The 20,166-nt window shown below is 33.1% G+C and overlaps 2 protein-coding genes across 4 annotated transcripts in view; one reads left to right on the forward strand and one right to left on the reverse strand.

Annotated features, from left to right (window-relative positions):
- Positions 1 to 20,166, forward strand: part of LOC108759792 (puratrophin-1) — a 341,347-nt gene that overhangs the window by 96,721 nt on the left and 224,460 nt on the right. The gene's annotated exons all lie outside the window — the stretch shown is intronic.
- Positions 1,517 to 2,979, reverse strand: LOC108759794 (uncharacterized). The gene is made up of 2 exons (XM_018505421.1): positions 2,894 to 2,979; positions 1,517 to 2,198 (listed from the first exon to the last, which is right to left on the reverse strand). Exon 2 carries the CDS (start codon positions 2,196 to 2,198, stop codon positions 1,554 to 1,556), a length of 645 nt encoding a protein of 214 aa, XP_018360923.1. The 5' UTR covers positions 2,894 to 2,979; the 3' UTR covers positions 1,517 to 1,553.

The following is a 20,166-nucleotide window of genomic DNA, read 5'->3' on the forward strand; positions in this document are numbered from 1 at the left end:
GGCCCCGTGCGACATGTATACTTCCAGGCATCATTAATTAAAAGCCACGCTCGTTGCCTAGTATCCTCTTGTCCTTTTCTTGAAGATCGGCAGTTTCGTGGCATTCTTGGGAGACATTTAAACTTAGATTTGCTGGTATTTACTCATGTAACGTAAGATTCTTGAGATTGGTCACGTAATATTTTCAGAAGCGAGAGAGCTACTGGCGACTAAACAGTGGCAATTTTTTTCCTTTTTACTAATGTTTATCTTTTCTAAATGTCACTGAGGTCTTCGAGTTTTGTTTGACATACTTCGAGATTAATATATTAAAATTATTGTTACTAACAACTAATTATTACTAAATTATATTACTAATTAGTTAGCGCGGTTACGGTTTTTTATTTACTTATTTTACTTACTGATTAACATGTTTTTCATAATTATTTACCTTCAGTGATTATCTTTATAAATAACAGAATGTAGTAAAAGATATGTTTTTTTTATTAATATGTTAACGTATTTAATTATTTCAACAACATTAAACAAACATAGATTTTTGATGCCTGGTTATATTGATTTCAAAATCAATTAAATTAAATTGACTATATTTTAGTTCGATCATATCATAGTTCGATTAATACTTTATAATAAATAAGAACTTAGTAATACCTGCAATTTTTTTCTATGATGAATTATGCACAAAAAAAGACTATTTTTAAATCAACCACAATATACTCATATATAAGCAAAAATATTATAATTTTGCTTCAAAGATATCAATCTTGATTTGATTAAATTTGTTTTGATGCAACAAGTATTACTTTGCTTAATTCAAAACTTACTCAATTAAAAATCTTATATCAATACAAATTCAAGACGAAAATTTTTAAGCAAGATTACAATATTTTTGCTTATATATGAGTATATTATGATTGATTTAAAAATAGTCCTTTTTTCTGTGTGTAAAGTGCGAATTAGTGAGTATTTAATATGACATTTGTCGCTGCATCGCATACGTCATATATTATAGTTATTATTTTTGAACAATCTTCGTTTCAAAAGGGAAAAAAAGATCTTTTTTTAAATATATTATATCGAGCAGAGGCAAAAGGCGGATAATTGTGCAAGAGAGGGAGAAAAGGACTCGTCCCAATCTTCCATTCACGACGTTACGATCACGCGAAAACGAGTTTGGCAGGTCGGTTGCTTGAGCATAATCTTGCTTATCTTGGTTTGGCCTGATCGGACGAGAACGATTTGGAGCAACGTGAAAAAATATGTCGCGCAGTATGAATGGTCGAGTTTACTTGAATTATATCCAATCTATTCTTCCATCATACGTAAATCAAGAAAAATTATAAGGAATAGGGACTTCCGGAGCTCCATTAAAAAAGAAAAATGTAACGCAATACGGGATTTTTATTTATTATTTTGCACAAGTGAAAAATATAACATTATGTAACCGGATAGTCCTTAACGTTTATGAGACGGTAATTTTGAAAATACTATATTGGCATAATTGTGATAACAAAAAAAATCACTTCATTGTAACGTTGATGTTCGCCTGGTAATTAGTAAGTGGGAATTCTGATGCCCCAGAGAACCTCCAACAAGTCCTTGATGGCCACGAGATCAATGCCTTCAGCTCTAGCGTGTGTCAAAAGCTCCTGAAATTTCTCGTGAACGTAAACCTTGTTGACGATTTGCTGGAAATTGTCGGATTTCAATTGCGCGATTAAATCGGCGAATGCTTTAGAGGTCGTGAGCTTCTTCTCGTACAAATCCCTAAGCTGTTGTCGAGGCAAAACGTTCAGAATGTCTTGAATGAATCCCTTAATTCCACCGGTAATGTATGTGTCGATGAAGTAGGAGGGCGGGGTAAGAAGGGGGAGCTTGAGAGCAGAGTTCAATTTGTTCACCATCTTGTAAATGTCAATACCGGCATCATGGATATAATCCATAAAAACTTTAATCTCAGGCAGAGCTTCTACATCTTGGATCAGTTGCTTAAATCCCTCAGATCGGAAGTATTCGACCATTCTCTGGAAGTCTTTATCTTCGGTAAAGTATTGAAGAGTGATTTGGACTATTTTATTGACAGGTACGAGGTCTATGAATTCTTGGATGTCGAAACGGAGTTCACCTCTGCCGAAATTGGGGATCTCAAATGCGGAGGTTGTAGCCACGAGGGCTAACAGTCCTAATGCGAATTTCATCTGTAAAAATAAATAATTTTGTTGAGATTATTAATATATTTGAAAATTACATTATATTTACATATTATATACGCAATGTATGTATCGTATATAATATAATATAATGTAATATTATATAATCTTATATTTATTATATTTTATACGATTATATATGAAATATATGTTCAAACCAAATTTATACAAAAATTATATTAACACAAACAAATTCTTAATATGACATTTGTAGTGCATCGATAAATATTGGTTGAATCAATTATTTTGGTTTTGTGAAACTTTTTATAGATAAAGATTATAAATACTATTCAATATTTGTTATATACTATCAATCAAACTATACTATTCGAGAAAATCGCAATTAATATTTATTTATTTAAAATACATTGTTGATTGATTGAATTAATAAAATAAATCTGTATTTGACGATAACTGGATGAATAAATGCGATAATTGAAAAACGGTAAAATATTTAAAAAATTATAATTATTTACTTAAAATTTATCTCTTTTGATTTATGTTTGAGAACCATGTTTCTAATAACAGTTTTATTTATTTTTAGAAGAGACAGGAAGTAAATGTATTGTATATGATTTATCATATTGCTTAATGCTTATTTTTATGTGCAATTTAATATTTAAATTCAAAATGTTTAATTTGATCTATTATATATATAATAATTATAGTCTATTGATACTTACCTTTGAAATGTTGCTAATAGTACTTTTACTTGATCTCGCAACTGATGCTTGACAATTTTTGCCGCTGTCTTTTATACACAAAATTAGATCTTATTTCTTCAATCTGTAATGATAAGATTATGCATTATCTGTGTGTGCGAGTACTCGAAGACAAAACACTTTTAAGATTATTTTGAAAAATTACCATGATTTTAGATTATGCTGTCAGCTTTATAATGGATTATTAGTTTCGTAATGATTATGCAGCTGTGCATGTGCGGAATGATTACTCTATAAATAATGCTGAGAACACTTGGCTAATGTTCGAAAGAATGGCAATTAATATATCACATCGGATTTATTATGTTAAATCGTAATAAGATATGTTTAGTATTTTTAATATTATTTTAGTTTTATTATTTTACAGAAGATTTTATTTAAAATCTCGTTTCTAAAAAAAGAGAACTTTTCTTAAAGTAAATAGAAAATAATGATTGAATTTATAATGTAGAGGATATATATAAAAGAATAAAAAATAAATAATTGATATTAGTCTAGAAATAAAGACTGAATCTCTTTACATTTTTATACTTTCGTAATATTATCTGCCCAATAATTAAATATATTGAAATATATATGCACACATTTCTTTGTGTAATATAAAATTATCACAAATTAATTTTACACATATTTTTTTACATATTTTACATAAAGATTTCATGAATATTGATAAAATCAGTGTTTGTACTTATCTTGTGGATCGATAACGTGCAGGTGTGCTATCGAGCGAAATTAACCCTTGCCCCTGTCACAAATGAGTAATAAAAATTTCCGTTAAATCAAGTATTTAATCCCAAATAATATCGTGTCTCGTTCAAAGCTTTGCCATTTGTGAGAAATATTTTTTTATTTATTTTAACGTAATCCATATTTTTGAAATATCTTTTTCCATTTTCACAGACATACCGACCATCGTATTTTTTCATAGCGAGTGCTTTAAACGATATCTTTTCTTTTTTTAATTCTCTCGCATATTACGTTATTTGCCATGAACTATCATTGCATTATTAGTATTTCTGTTTGGTGCTTTAAACACAACAATTCCCATATACTATTAATCGATTGAAATCTGCTTAAGACCTATCGTTATTCTTTCTCCATTTGTTCCGTTACACTATCCACGATTCGATTCGAAATTCATAGAAATACGAAGCCTATCATTTGATGAAAATAACGAGATTTATCTTCATAAATCTTTTGAATCTTTCTTCAATAATAAATTCGCTGCTTGAAAAAGACCTATTTTAAATCGAATCGTTTCCGATCTTTTGCGAAAATCAAGATTGGTGCTCCTAAAAGAAAATTCACAGAATAATACTCAAACTAGCAATAATTTGCGAGCGTGAGAAAATGCCCCTTGTGCGTCATCGCGATGAGGAAATGGTCTTGCCTATTCCTTAATCGTGCCTTGATCATGTAGACTCGATGTTCGATCTCACGCCTCGTCGATCGCCGATTTTAGATGCTTTAGTTCCGCTTTCGTTATCGCTGCCGGGCGTGAACACGTGTTTCGTCAAATGGAATTAAGTGGAATAACGTTATTCCCGTCATAAAAGCAATTTTTTGGCGATTAAGTCAAGATTCATAAGGTCTTTTTTTTATTCTTGCACTTTCCGAATGCACACAATGCAATAAGTTGAAGTGAAACTAACACATATTTGTTTCACATTAACGTATTGCACTGTGTGCACCAGTTCAGAGAGTGCAGAAATAACAGACAAGATCTATAAATTGTTTCGATTCCAAAGAAACAATTGCGTTAATAAATTATATGTACTATATCAGGCCAGTTCAATCGTGAATTAATTAAATTAATTCTTGAATTATATTAAAATTTCTATGCATCGAAGAAAATAATAATTAGTACTTTTATCATTAAATGCATTTGGCACGTATTCAAGAAAGAATAAGTTATTTTTGTGAAGTTTATCTGTTGCATATCCATATCTGTAATCCATATGATCGTCAATCTTATCGAAAATTAAATCCATAATACTTGTAATCTATGCTTAAGTGTTTTCTGCGTTGCTGAATGATGTCCATACCGTGTCAGTGTTACGAATTGCTTACGCGAGAGATCTCCTGTTTTCAACGTTATTTACGTATTGTCGATTAAGTAATTACGCGCTTATTCTCTGCTTTTTCGTGAATTTCTTTGCAAATCCTGGCTTTGATCATTATCAAATATCATTAATACAATTTATTGTTTCATCACGCATCAGTGTCGCAGTTAATTTGAACGAAAATGCTATCGATGTACTCGTTGTATCAGTTTTCTCTTCACTATTGATCATTTATATTGATCTCGTTTAGGTACCTGAAATTTTGATCAATTATTAAGATGAATAATATATTCAACATTAAGAAATCGATGTAATTTTAGAGAATTCAAGCTTTGCCATACTTTAAACAATTTATATATTAGTATGTTATACAGTAATACAATAATACAGTTTATAGTTTTATCGAGTGAGACTAAAGAAAAATTTAAAATTAAAATCAAGAAATATTTGAAGTGATCTTTAATTTGGAACGAAATATTCGAAATATATTTCGTTTAAACGTCATTGATACTTAAAGCAATGTATACGGATTTTAATGTTTATTGAACATTAATTGATAAATGCTTTATTCATTTTAAGTATAAATTTATTAGGCTATTGTGCTCAAGCTTTTAGTTTTGCCAATAGGTGAAAGTTGACAATTAAATTCTTTCGAAGAAAGTAATGCTTTTACAATGTTCAGTGCGTTATGTATTGAGCTTGACAATGTCTGGCCATGGTTATATACTCTTGATTATATACCGCTATTCGACGTTGAAGCACTTTGTGCGGTTCAAGTGCTCCAGTATGGGTTTGTTATGCTAATCTAGGGTAACATGCTCTTTACTCCGTCCGACACGGTGAGACGAGCACGTCAATCTTTCAAAAAGAATGACGTAACGGCTCTAAAATCGTTTTTTTCCGCCTGCCAGTCTTTCCCTCCTCGCTTTGCATCGCTGCTTAAAATGCATGGGTCGATTTGAACGCATGAAACGTTTTAGTTTACTAAAAGTTGATTTGGGTCGTTCTTTTTCTTTCGTTTCGTGGCCGCGAAGCGACTCTCGGCCGCGATTTAAGAGTCGTAAAGTCAGCCATGCCAGAGTTCGTCGAAAAAAATGAGAGCTGAAAACCACCACCAGCGGAAGAAGCCTTCCGCGCCCAGAAGTTTAGCGAAATTGCACCGGGCTGATGACTGTAATTACTGACGAAATTAAACTCGTTCCGAGAGCATTCTGCGGGCCGATCTTCCCGACTGCAAAAAAAAGTGATTTAAAAGACGAGGCGAGGATTAAACAATTCCTTTTGCGAACGCGCAATAAAACGTGCGTTGTATTCGCGCTGGATAGAAACTGGTAGAAGTTTTGCGAACTTTATCCTCGTTTTTTATCCCCGCCCCGTGCAAGAATACTTCAGACGACTTCATCGTCTGGGAGGTCGGGAAGTTCGAGTCGTTGCTGTTGCAATAAAATCGTGGGTCAGTGGCCGATGCAACGTGGTTGTTGCTAGTAAAGATGAAGAACATTTTGAGAGTCATGTGGCTAAAATTTAATCAAGCAAGAGCTTTCTAGATTACTGTTGGAGGGCGAAAGCGTCCCAGGAGATCGAAATCGACGACCATTTGGTATTCTACGAGACATTGCCTCGTAAAGTAGAATCTTCTTCCGATGCGGATGGAATATTAGAATTGAATAATCAGAGAAAATTGATTAAAATTTGATTAACTTAGGAATCCCCTCCTTAGATACATAATTAATACAAAATCGAAATATATTGTACAATCTCAAAAGTTTGTATTTAGAAAATTATTCAAATGTACTATAATTTTGTATACATAGAACATATTATAGAGGTATAAATATATTATAGATATAAAAAATTATATAAATAATCGATATAGCGAGATAGAATTTTACGTTGTGAATTAAGCACAGTTGAAACATTTATGATTATTTGTTGTTTTTATTACTTAAAAATATAAAACTGAATATGATAATGATTGATTATAACAAAAAAATTCGAGACGTATCCTTTTATTGAAGAGTTGCAAGTGCATGGTTCACTCAAACGTAACATATATCCTGCTGGAATTATACTCTTTAGAAACATTTGTTATCTTTATCAATTTTAGTTCAATTATTCATACTTTGTTTTATAAATTTTTCATGTTTTAGCTCATTCCATTTACGTGTATTTTGCATAACTTAAATAATTATACAATTAAAATCCGATGAAAACGAGGGCAGTATTTAATATTGATTATTTCTGTGTTCGATGTATCAAATAATATTGTAGGAAATTTAGATTTGAAAAAATTTATTACAATATGAAAATTGTTTTATAGTTTAGAATTTTAAATTTACAAAATCATTAATGCATTAAATATTAAATTGAAAATTTTGATTAGGTTGATCCAGCAATACCGATCTCGAATAACTTTCTGTCGATGACTTATTAAGCCTACCACCCGTAATTATTTCAGTGGTATCCGGGAGTTATGACTTCGTCGTCAGAGTGATACACGACGACACCCGCGATTGGCAATTCCGTTTGCATATAATTGCACAGGAAGGAGACAGCATCATAAATAATTTTTGTACCGCTTTTTCGTCGTCGTATTAATTTGCGATTAATCTTCGAGGCGAAAGTCGAAGCGAACGTCGAGCCCTACTTTAACTTGAACGTGTTAAAAAAAATGCATGCTCGTAGCCGCTCGTGTTAATGCTTTCCTGGGGGAGAACTACAAGTGTAATGAATGCTGAGCAGTTATAATTAAAGTAATGATCAACGACATTAATGCTGTCATAAACGATATGGGTTGGAACTCGTTTCAGCTGCTTCGATCTTCCCGAATATGAGATCAGATTGTGTTTCAACTATTTCTATGATTTAGAACAAGGTAAAAAATGTATAATAATGGCAGCAATGCGTTCCAATAAATAATTTCTTCTTTATGTCGATTTCATGTGTACATTGTTTCAGTTTTCAGTTGTTTGTATAATAGAATATACATTCATTAGCATTGGATATTTATGAAAGCTCTATCGTTAAATAGGGAATCATTCTGTTATAAATGTATATAAAATGCTTTAAAATTTTATATAACAGTTTAAGCTAATTTTACATTACAGTTTCGAAATTATAATTTGAAGAATTGATACGCTTAAATAATAGAAATTTTATTTCCAATTCAAAATTTTGTAGAATTATTATAGAGGAATTTATATTATTTAGACTATATATTCAAATTATCCAAGAAAGTATAAGAGATATTAACATTATCATTTATTACTTTACCTATCTAATTTTTTAGTATTAAATTTTTCCCTAAAAAGTATCCCTATTCGTGAAACTAATCATATAATAAATTTTGTTACTCTCTTATATTTCTGGAATAATATTTGCCTAAACTCTTAAAATATCTTTAACTTCATATGAGCCCCTTAATTGATAAGTGACATAAGTCCAAAATTAGGAAAAATGCGCTTGTTATAGAAATAGAAAGTATCAAGAATGTTTGTTTTATCTATTAATTTAATTTACTTTTTTATTTTGTTTTTATGTTTATAAAAAATAAAAATCAATTTTACATCATAAATAAAGTGACCGTAAAAAAAGCTGGACTTAAGTCACTATTCCAGCTTTTTTTGTAGTCACTTTATTTATGATGTAAAATTAATTTTTATATTTTATGGATATAAAAATAAAATAAAAGTAAATTAAATTGATAAATAAAACAAACGTTCTTAATACTTTCTACTTCTACGATAAACGCATTTTTCCTAATTTTGGACTTATGCCACTTGTCAACTGAGGGGCTCATATATATAATTAAACTCCAGTATTTTATAGTGTCTAGAGTTTGCCTCGGAAATAATTTTCGTTAGATACAGCACGCACTAATTTATATCCAGACTAATGACCGACATCATACGAGCGCATGCGGAATGTTCGGCACGGGCCATTATTATCTTTTTCTACATAACCGCGCGGCGAAACGGCGATATCTAAGCCGCGCGACCGGCTGATCTCGCGGTTATCGGCGCACGTGGCGATAACGACGTGTCCGCGGGCGCGCTCGGCGATATTTACGGCGCTCTTTGCATCAAATATGGTGGGATCGGGCGAACGCGCGAGAGGTATACGTATCTCGCTTCGAGCTTTCGATCGCGGGCCGATCGTTCCTGCGATTTTTCTCGACGACGCTGTATCGCGTAACGAACAGGAGCGACCGCGGTCGCCGCGAATGTTACAGTATGTGCACTAGACGTGCGTGCGGAATGCGTACGTGCGTGGCGAATACCGCGTACGCACCCGTCGAATCGCGAATCTTGCGGAGCAATCTTTACTGCGAACGATACCACAGCTAACGATACCACGCACTCGTCCGGTGCGTTGCCCGCGGGTTCGCGTAATATCAACGGTACGAATTATCTAACCACACGAAGGTACCTTCGGTTTATCGAACGATTTTTTTTTTTACGCATAATATATACGCGAGTTATAAGAAAAACTTCCCATGTATGTTGAAAATTGCATTTCGATGTTATCCTTTCCAAAAGAAGCATTAGTACTACTTAACGTCTTATATGCGTGGATGCATTGAGAAAAAATGTTCCAGCTATGATAGGAATTCTGCTTACCCTCATCAAAATGCCATTCTGGTTGAATCCTTCTGTTGATTTAATTAGTAACATTTTACATTAGTAATAATTCATTTATTACTTGTGTATTAGTAATCATGTTATTAAAACAATTAATAATTTAAAATTAATATTATTATCATATTAAAACTAGAGAGTTAATTATTTAATACCGATTATAATGTTATAATAGATATTTCATATATATTAATGCGTGCATTTTACAGGAGAATATTACATTTATCAAAGTATTAATTTTCAATGTTAGATATGAATTGGATGTTGATTAACAATTTTTGACGCGTTAAATAAAAAATAAAAATTATGCATTATCTTTAGATTTAGATTTAATTTAGGATTTAAAAAACATAGCTAACATATAAGTATTCAAGAATTCGTCTTGAATTGTTTCTGCGTGCAGCATATATATGTCGACATCGAGATCGAGATGACGCAACGAACGTTTACGCAATATTTCTCGGATCGACGACATAAATGCACGCGAGAGCAGCGATTGGTGATGATATGTGCGCGAGTGCTACGCAAAATGTTGCACGGTATATTATTGTAAGCATGACACGTTATGTCGTATCAATCAAACTGGTTGATTCACGATTGAATTCGAATGTCAGCGCCGTCTGTTTCTCTTTCTCTCTCTCGATGCTTACAAGATTATTCTTATCGATTGAAAGAAGTACATTAGTTGTACTTGAATACCATCTCATTTGTTATTTAAATTATCTTTAAAGATCATTGATTCTTTATAAGCAGTAATAATAATATAAAATAGACACAATGTGAAACGTATAGTCATTTTTTTTGTTAGAGCAACAAAACTATCTTTATAATAGTGGTATATAAGTTCTTTACTATTAATATTAAATTACACTTTATATAATTCTCTTCGTTACATAATTATACATTCATGTTGTAACGTAACAATGCAAATGTCTGCCATTGTCAAGTATTTGATCTACAACAATCATATCATTATTCCTGATTATATGACATGTATTATAAATATAACTCGATAAATTTTATTGTTAGCATGACATTTTATTATTTTATTTTGCTGTCTATTTTACATATTTACTTCCTCTTCCTTTTCTAGTAAGAAAGATGAAACACTTTTTCCTATGATTTCTTTATTGTTAATATTTTGTATTAAATGTATGTAATATAGCTATTACGATGAGAAATGTAAGCTTAAGTTTTATTCTTCTACTTGAATTATAGGATCATAACAGCAAGTGAGAAACTTGTACAAATCTCACCATAATTTACCATATATAATTTAATTAGAAGTGCTCATTATCTTATAAATAGTTGATTAGATCTATAAATATGTATAATGTTGAGATTCGTTAGATAACAGTTTAAGTCGGCGATTATGATTGGTATATGCTGGCGCGTTGAAAACGAAAGTGTTTCTTTTTTTCGAAGGGCATCCTGTTATACCTGTACCTACGCCCACTACGAATGCGTTGGCTGTTGTTTCGCAAAGTGTATCGGGCCGAGCAGACCGGCTCTCTCGAGCTTTCCTGCCGTCGTCGCTGTGGCCAGCCACTAGGGCAAACTCGTAACGAGTTTGCAACGATCGCTTGGAACGATTGTCTCGTGATTTATAGCTACGCGTACGTACATCGCGCCGAGTATATCGCACGTTTGCACGTATCTCGCGCGTAATCTTCCGTAAAAGTGTTTCAACCGCGCGCGAATGCCGAGGATGCGGGCGATGTTCAAGGAGAATCAATCTCGTCTTGGCAATTTCTCCATTTCCGGTTTCTCTATGCCGGTTAGATCGAATTCATCTCGAAAGCTCTGGTTTCTTTTTTATTATCCCGATCGAAATACATTGTGCAGAGATTGGGGGTTTCCTCGATTGGTACACTGAGAGAAAAATGTTTTGTATTTGTAACTATAATTATGATTATTACTGCTATAATAATAACAATAACAGTAACTATGTATATAGTTCTAGCAACAAATGTATATAGTTGGCAACCTAAAATGACTATATAGTTATTATAACAAATATAGTTATTATAACCATAAAATAGTTGAAATTACCATAAAAATAACTATAATTCAAGTGACTATAATTTTTATGGTAATTTCAACTATTTTATGGTCATAATAACTACACTGAAAAAAAAATTAGCTAAATCTGAGTAAATATTTTTTTGAATAGATCCAAGTAAACATTTATTTAGAGCAAATAAATATTTGCTCAATAAAATATAATGATACATACATCAAATTAATGGTTCTTGTATAAATAAATATATTTACATTTAGTAAATAATTTACTTGGAAAAATATTTATTTAAATTTAGTTTTTTTTCTGTGTATAATTATAGTCATTTTATGTTGCCAACTATATACATTTGTTGCTAGAACAATATACATAGTTACTGTTATTATTATTATAGCAGTAATAATCATAATTATAGTAATATGTAATTATAGTTACAAAAATCAAACATTTTTCTCTCAATGTATAATTTGATGAGAGCCTGTTTAAAAGTGTAATCATACGGCGATCTTCGCGGTCGCGAATCGTCTAATTATCGACTTAATTATCAATACATTTCCGATGCTCTGCGAAAAAGACGGCTCGCCGGTGAGTTTTTGTCGTGTATATAAGTACGATTTATCGCGGGAAGCCGGCATATCGTGAATATCTAATGCTCCGTCCGACTTGCAAGGTCTGTATATTTTGTCGTTTACGCATCGAATAGAAACGGGACAGATCACGGGACAGATGGCAACGATAAATAATACCTGTCAGCCGGGCCACGAGAACTTAGTTAGGTGGAAGTAATTGAAAGAGAACGGTACGAATGCGATATTTTGTGTCGATTTATTTCCTTTCACCGAGTTCGCTGTGAGTTTTCTCGCGACTGTATAACGTTGTGCATTGCTCGGGGTTCATGCCGATTTTATGCCAATCGGACCACCGTGCTAGCGTTCGCCCTCCGTGTGCCTACCGATTCGATATGGCTACTGCCGAGTGTATTCCACGCTATTGTTTGCTTCTTACAATGGCGGTTGCTTCCGGTTCGAGTAATCTCTCATTACGGCTATAACGTGTTCGTCGTTGGTGATAATCGCTCCCTGATGCAATTACTGTATATCTCTATTATGGTATAGTTAGACAAAAGAAGGATGCCTACATTAGAGAATTATTTGGATTTGTCTCGAAATAACTATCGATAAGTGGACTGTTTTTTGAAATATTTGTCACATTAACAAAGAATTCTTAGACGATATTCGTAATCGGTTCTTGTTTTAAAACCGTCTTCAATAATGTTTTAAGATACTAATATATGGTTCTGTGATTGACGTATAATATCTTAAATCTAATCTTAAGTCTATATTTAAGACGGTTTCGGTTTTAAATATAAGAACCGACTATGAATTTTGACCTTAGCGACGCATGCATTTATACACATTGACAAAGCCAAAGCTTATTTCTTTGATTTTTTCTGGAATAATAGAAAAGAAATGAAGATTTTTTAATGGATAATATTTCAGTAAAAATCTTAAAAAATAGGACATGATTATATGTATAGAAATGAATTATAAATTAAAATGTTATTTTCAAATTTTAATAAAAATTTTCTCTATCCTTTTGTTTCAATATTATCATGTATAATTTTTATAATTTTAATACTATAAAATATAAAACATGAAGAGATAATTTAATATTAAATTTACCATTTTTTCTCTTTTTCATCAACTATCTGAATTCATATATCTTTCGAGAACGATAACAAGAAAATAATTCTTTACAGAATTTCTTATAGTTGCTTTATTTTTGTCGAAGCCATGTATCTATATTCATTCTTTTCGAGCATCTTTTCTGATATTTCTTTTCTATAAAAAAAGCAAAAAACTTATAGCTTTACCGAAAAATTATTTTTCATGAGGACATATTGTGTGAAAATGCGGAGTGCATGTGTGTCTATATGTTGATCCGTATATCATGGACGGAACGAGCGAGTCGTCGACCTCCTCCGTGGGAACGTTAATAACACCGAGTGCGCGTTGGATCGTGGCAATCGGTTATCAAGCCCGTACGCCGCGTTGTTCTGTTTCTTTCTTCGTCTAGAAAGAAACCGATGCATAATACTTGAGAATACGCGTCACAGTTGCATCTATCTATCCTTAACATCCTGGGTGGATGTTAAACATAAGGAGGCTAAGCAAAACAATTTTAATTAGTAAGAAACGAAGAAGACTTATAGATTAATTAGCGCATGTTGCGAAAAATATGTTACATAGACGCAAGTATATCAAAGATGACAAAATAAAACACAGTAGTAACTATACTATGTATGAAATACAACTCGCAGACGAATAACATCGAGATCCCTTTTTTTTCGCTCCATCGAATCAGCGGGATATCGGTCACTCCCCGCTGTATTCCCAGCGATTCTACGAAACAGAATGTTGGAATCCGAGGGCGTGTATCAAGAGGGGTAAAAACGCGACGCCACCCTGACGGCGATTATCTGGAAAAGGAAATGGGGCCCTGAGTGGTTTTTCCGTCGGCTGTTATCGCAATCGATCCGCCAATAAATATCAGCACGCACGCGCGCGTTCGCGTATACCTCTGACAAATTAGCGGTGTTACGTCGAGTGGGCGAACAGCATGAATCGTATCAACGCGTCTGTATAACTGCCTCGATTAATAACGCTATCTTAACAAGTAGCATACGAGAGCTGTGTGTCGACACTTGCATGCGCACTTGTATTGCGATTCAGCACGCAGACGATGCATCGCCGTTACGCTAAGTATAGCTACGGTATACTGTGTTGTGAGTACCGAAGAAACTGACCTGGCAAAACCTATTTCGTTTCAATTAATACTCGATGTACATTTTTCTGAATAATTTCGTTACTTCATGGAATATTCCACGTTATTCCGTTGAAATCGAGAATGGTCTTCTCGGAAACACAATTCTATTTGCTTTGCATAATTAACAGAATAAAAACGATATATCCATATCTGTCGTTGGTAGTCCGGCATCTCATGTGGCTTGCTTGAAAGTTGTCTTCTTTATATGGACTGACGAGATATAAGAGTTTCTCAGTGTGGTAAGACTTTACTGGAGTGCAACATTATCTAAATTATATGTTAATCCACAAACTCGTCAATCTTCTTACGATATTTTTATGTATTTATCACGTCTTATATGTCCACCTTGTCTGATTTTGTAGGACGGATTTACTAAGTAAATTGAGTGCGTATAATGGCATTTTTCCGGACACATTTAGTTCCACTTTATTTCTTAGCCAAGTCGTTTATATATCAAAATACTTTACCGAGCTGTCGATCGCTACGCTGTCACGACACGATTTTATGATACTGTATCATACATAATGGGCCTTTAGTCTTTTAGCCAACTCGCGTCGACTCTCTGGCTCTCTACGCTCTGTAACGCCTATCGCTACTGAGAATTGTCGCGATTTATCAGGGATACATTGTGTTTCGAATGAGGAAACATAAGTCCGCCCACGATTGTATGGAACAAAAATTATTCTACCTTAATGACATGTCATTTGATTTAAAGCAATAATACAACTATAATTTACACATGTAATAATACGCTTGTTTTCCTACATACATACAATATGTACATCAAACTGCATGACATATATCTAAATATATTGAACAACGTATTGTATCTCACGGGGAACGTAATATTTTATACTTTTATTTAGCCTTGTAGCTATTGGTAATGCGCTATATCGTTCAATTATTTTATGACAATACACAATATATTATTTTGTCTCTGTTTTCTACGCGAAACTAGTTTTTATTGCTATGAACTAGTCACAATATATAAAATTAGTGAAGGGGTTACCTCCATATATATATATGTCAATTATTAATTTTTATTTAAATTTGACAGTTTTAATTATTAAAATAGATATCTATTTTAACATAAACATTTTATATAGTTACTAACAATATATAATTTTTTTGATGACGTTTAATTATGTTGTTATTCTTGTCTTTCGTATGTTATTTATCTTATGTTAGATAATATTTTTGGTAAAAATTATAATTAACACAAAATTAGGCAATTTTCTACCATTCTATTTAGACAGTTATAAATTTGTAAGATTTATATGTCAGTTTCTGATTGTTACAGCGATTTTTTTCGCAAATCTTTCCTCCATTGATTGCGTGGTATCGCGAAAGTAATTTTTACGGTTGCAGATCATTGCCTCGTGCGATTCACGTGTTTCTCCCTTTCCCTGCCGCCTCGAGCAGCCGAACCACGTCAAAGATCCGCCGCAATTTGTAAACGGCTATCATAGCAGCCTCATCGCGCATTTGCAAGGCGCTGGTACTTATTGTCTGACCTTACGCGGAGTATCTCTTTCACGCGCCGCCACAAAGCCTCCCTTTGTTTAGCCGCGTTATTGATTGCACACCATCATAACTGCATTTTTCGCCCGCGACCCTCGGCGCCACAGTATGCTCTTTTTTTCTTTAGCCTCCATGGAAAATCGACTGAATAATCCTCCCTCGCGGTGACATTGTTACGTAAAAGGAGAACGTCGGCTATTTTCGTGGAGATTATTCCGAGTGTTGTCCTGTGAATAATATGCGTGTGTCGCGGTTCCGCGCGGTTACGAAGTTTATTTTTTTTTGCAGTCTGTGCACACCCATATTCATGGACCGAGCTTCGTTGGACAAAAATCTCGTTCTATAATCCGAGAAAGTTTTAATGCGTTTAAAGGATATGTTATGCAAATAAGCGATATATTTCGTGATTATCTCCGGTGAAACGCGACAGTCTTTGAAAAGGATATATAAAGTCTGATGTTACAGAGTTATTACTACTTTAGTGATTACATTTTAATGCCTTTATTTATTTCACAGGAAGTTATTACTACTTTAGTGGTTACATTTTAATACCTTTATTTATTTTACAGAAAATTATTACTACTTCAGCGATTACGTTTTAATACTTTATTTATCACAATTTAAATAAAATAGCTATTTTATTACTTCAAACAGTTAACAAACAAATAAAATGATGGAGAATGAAAAAATTAATTACATAATTAATCAACATTACATAATTCTATACTTCTTAATATAACGTATACATTAAAAATAATATAACTTTTTGACATATATATTATATGCGATGTCCCATATAATTAATCTGTTATATAATTAGCAGAATCAGAATTATAAGAGTATAAATATGAAACTTTCGGTGGCCAATTTCTTAATTTAAGATGAAGATAATTAATATATTTTTGTTATTTGTAAAACAATTATAATTCAAGTTACTCATACCACAGATGGATCAGGAACGAAGGATCCTTTTTAACGTTTATATTTTATATCAAACGTGTATATTTGGCTGTTCAAATTCTTTTGTCATTTAAAATGATATGTACGACATATTACGGGTCAGCGGTCATGCGTTTCTTTCACACAGCAGTTCACCGACCCGGAGTCGCCCGGCAGTTTCAGATTTCGCAAGCGAATCGAACGTTTGCCCGGCCGCCGCTTTGAGGTATGCGATAACACGTTGCTCGGCATTTGCGTGTCACGTCGTAATGCCGTAAGTGCAGGCAAAGGGGGAAAGGCCCTCCGGCTAATCGAAGATTAGCTCGCGATCGACACGAGATCGGGAGAGTGATCGATGGAAATCGTGAATGCGCGATCAGCACCGGCTGTTCGATTTTGTTGCCAGAGAGGTGCATATGTACCTGCTGACTATATTGTCATGAATACTATTGAACGTTGCGATTGGTGACACAACTGAAAAATAAGCAATCTGTTGCAATATGATGATATAATTAAGAAATAAGCGATTTTTCTCGGTACAGAATAAGTTTGGAATAAGTTATTGAGCTTTGGTTAAACATGATTTTGAAGCTAAGGAAAATTCATACGTAAAGAAAACTTGCACATAAGGAAAATTTATTTTCGTAGACGTATGTTGAACATTATCTCGAACGTATATCTCATAGCAAGTAGTCGAAATTTTTTTCAATAGTACTAATTACCATATTAGTTATTCAATACACTAGAAATATAATTAACCCTTATCCTACAAGATACAATTTGGTGCCTCATCTATATAAACGGGAATCACTAGGTCCGTCCGTTTTTTTCACCTATTCAGAATGATTCAAAAAATCTCTAAAAATTCACCAACATACTTTCAATTTTGTAGAATAAATATTGAAACTTCATTTTAAAAAATAATTAAATGTAGTATAATTTATAATTACCGAAAGATTCAAAGAAACTTGCACGAACAGGAATCGCTCGGTCACTAGTGACCGATCTTGTAGGGTAAGGGTTAATGTGTATTTTTATATAGATTTATTTTCACATAGATTTATATATAATAGATTTATTTTTATAGTTTATATATTCTTGTATCTTATTGATTTAATGAATGAATCATAATTAAATTTTTTTTTAGAAATTGCAATTGAATAAAAGTAAAATACACAGAAAAAAAATGTTGCTGGGGCTACAGCTAATTCTGTTAGCTGAAATTGCATTAGCTACTATAGTTATGAAATTTGCTAATACACACAAAGAATTTGCTGCTGTAGTTAATATAAGGACGTGATAGCAAAGTATGCATGTCTGTTACAGATCAATTTATTTAGCAGCATGAAGTTAGTTGTCATAATTATCGGATATGTCAGTGTAAAAGAAAATTGTCTCTACCACAGCTAAATACGGTTTGCTGAAACTGTATTTGCTACCAAATTGTCTGCTACACAGAAAATGTTTGCTGCAATGATCAATAGATCGACATAATAGCAAAATGCTTGTCTGTTACAATGACAATATTTAGGCCTCACAGCTAATGGAAATTAGACCTCGCAGATATGACGTTAGGTATCCATATGTTACGACTGGAATTTATCCATATGCTACCACTCGCAAATTTTTGCTGCTGCAACTAATCTTTTTTTTCCGTGTACAACTATTTAAAGTTCAAACTACATTAAAATAAAAAATTAAGCAATTTTAAATATATATTTTTTTTAAAGAGAAAAAAAGAGAAAATATATTTTAATAATGTGTTTTCATTTTTTTATTTTTATACTGAAAGTATTGATTATTTGAAAAACATTTATGTTATTACGACAATTTGATTTCATTGAGTTTGGCATGCACCTGGTGAGGTTCCTTTCTTTATCGATAATAAAAATTTATTTAAGAGTTTACATAAGAATCGATTGCATAATCGATCGTGGAAAGAACCAAATTTGGCCATTTTTAGAATGATGTGGCTTTCCAAACGAGAGAAAATTTGCAGGTGCAATGGAGATTCGTCCTTGTCACAAACTGAGAGAGTTGCCGGTGATTGAAACCGGTTCGTCCTTTTTTTTGCCCACTCAATTTAATAAAATAATTGATTCACTACTGAGTGACATTAGTCGAGGTTGTGCCAGATATCACATCCGGTTCCCAAGAAAAGTTTGTGATGTATACGTAAGACCTCCTATCGGATAAACCGTCATTCGCAGTTTTATCTCGCGCTATCTCTCATTGCGTAATCAGTTAGATACAATTTCGTAACGAGTTTGTCGAGTATTATGCGCTCATTATGTAGTGCGTTGAGTACACGTGCGAGCAACTGTCATCCCGCGAGTCCATTAAAATCGATTCGATTGCGCGACTCGGTGGCGACATTAATCGGTTCGTTTCGTAAACGAAATATCGATTGTCGAAATCGCAACGCAAATCACTTGGAAAGTTAATTTTACGACCGTTAGTAAATAACCAGTAATCCGATAACGCGATATTAACTTTTCTATTCCTGCTATCTCCGATTAGAAAGAGACAAATGCTTTCTTCTCTTACAATATGTACAGATCTGCATGTATAATTTTAGAATCATTCACGGGAAAAAAAGATTAGTTGCAGCAGCAAAAATTTGCGTGTGGTAGCTAAATTCCAGTCGTAACATACCTAACGTCGTATCTGCGAGGTCTAATTTCCATTAGTTGTGAGGTCTAAATATTATCATTGTAACAGACGAGCATTTTGCTATTATGTCGATCTATTGATCATTGCAGCAAACGTTTTTTTGTGTAGTAGACAATTTGGGAGCAAGTACAGTTTCAGCGAACTATATTTAGCTGCGGTAGAGACAATTTTCTTTTACACGGACATATCCGATAACTATGACAACTAACTTCATGCTGCTAAATAAATTGATCTGTAACAGACCTGCATACTTTGCTATCACGTCCTTATATTAGTTACAGCAGCAAATCCTTTGTATGTATTAGCAAATTTCATAGCTATAGTAGCTAATGCAATTTCAGCTAATCAGAATTAGCTGTAGCCAGCAACATTTTTTTTCCGTGTTCGCTACTAATCTAACTTAATATTTCAAATATCCATAGGCATGTATAAATTACTCCCGCGGCAGACGTTTAGATTTTTCTTTTAATAAAGGCTCGATCAGCACCGAGAGAATTTAAATCTTCGTAAAGTCTGGGATTTCGAGCACGTGCCCGGCACGATAGTAGATAAAAT

Source organism: Trachymyrmex cornetzi, unplaced genomic scaffold (assembly GCF_001594075.2).
Source record: "Trachymyrmex cornetzi isolate Tcor2-1 unplaced genomic scaffold, Tcor1.1 scaffold205, whole genome shotgun sequence".
NCBI lineage: Eukaryota > Metazoa > Arthropoda > Insecta > Hymenoptera > Formicidae > Trachymyrmex > Trachymyrmex cornetzi.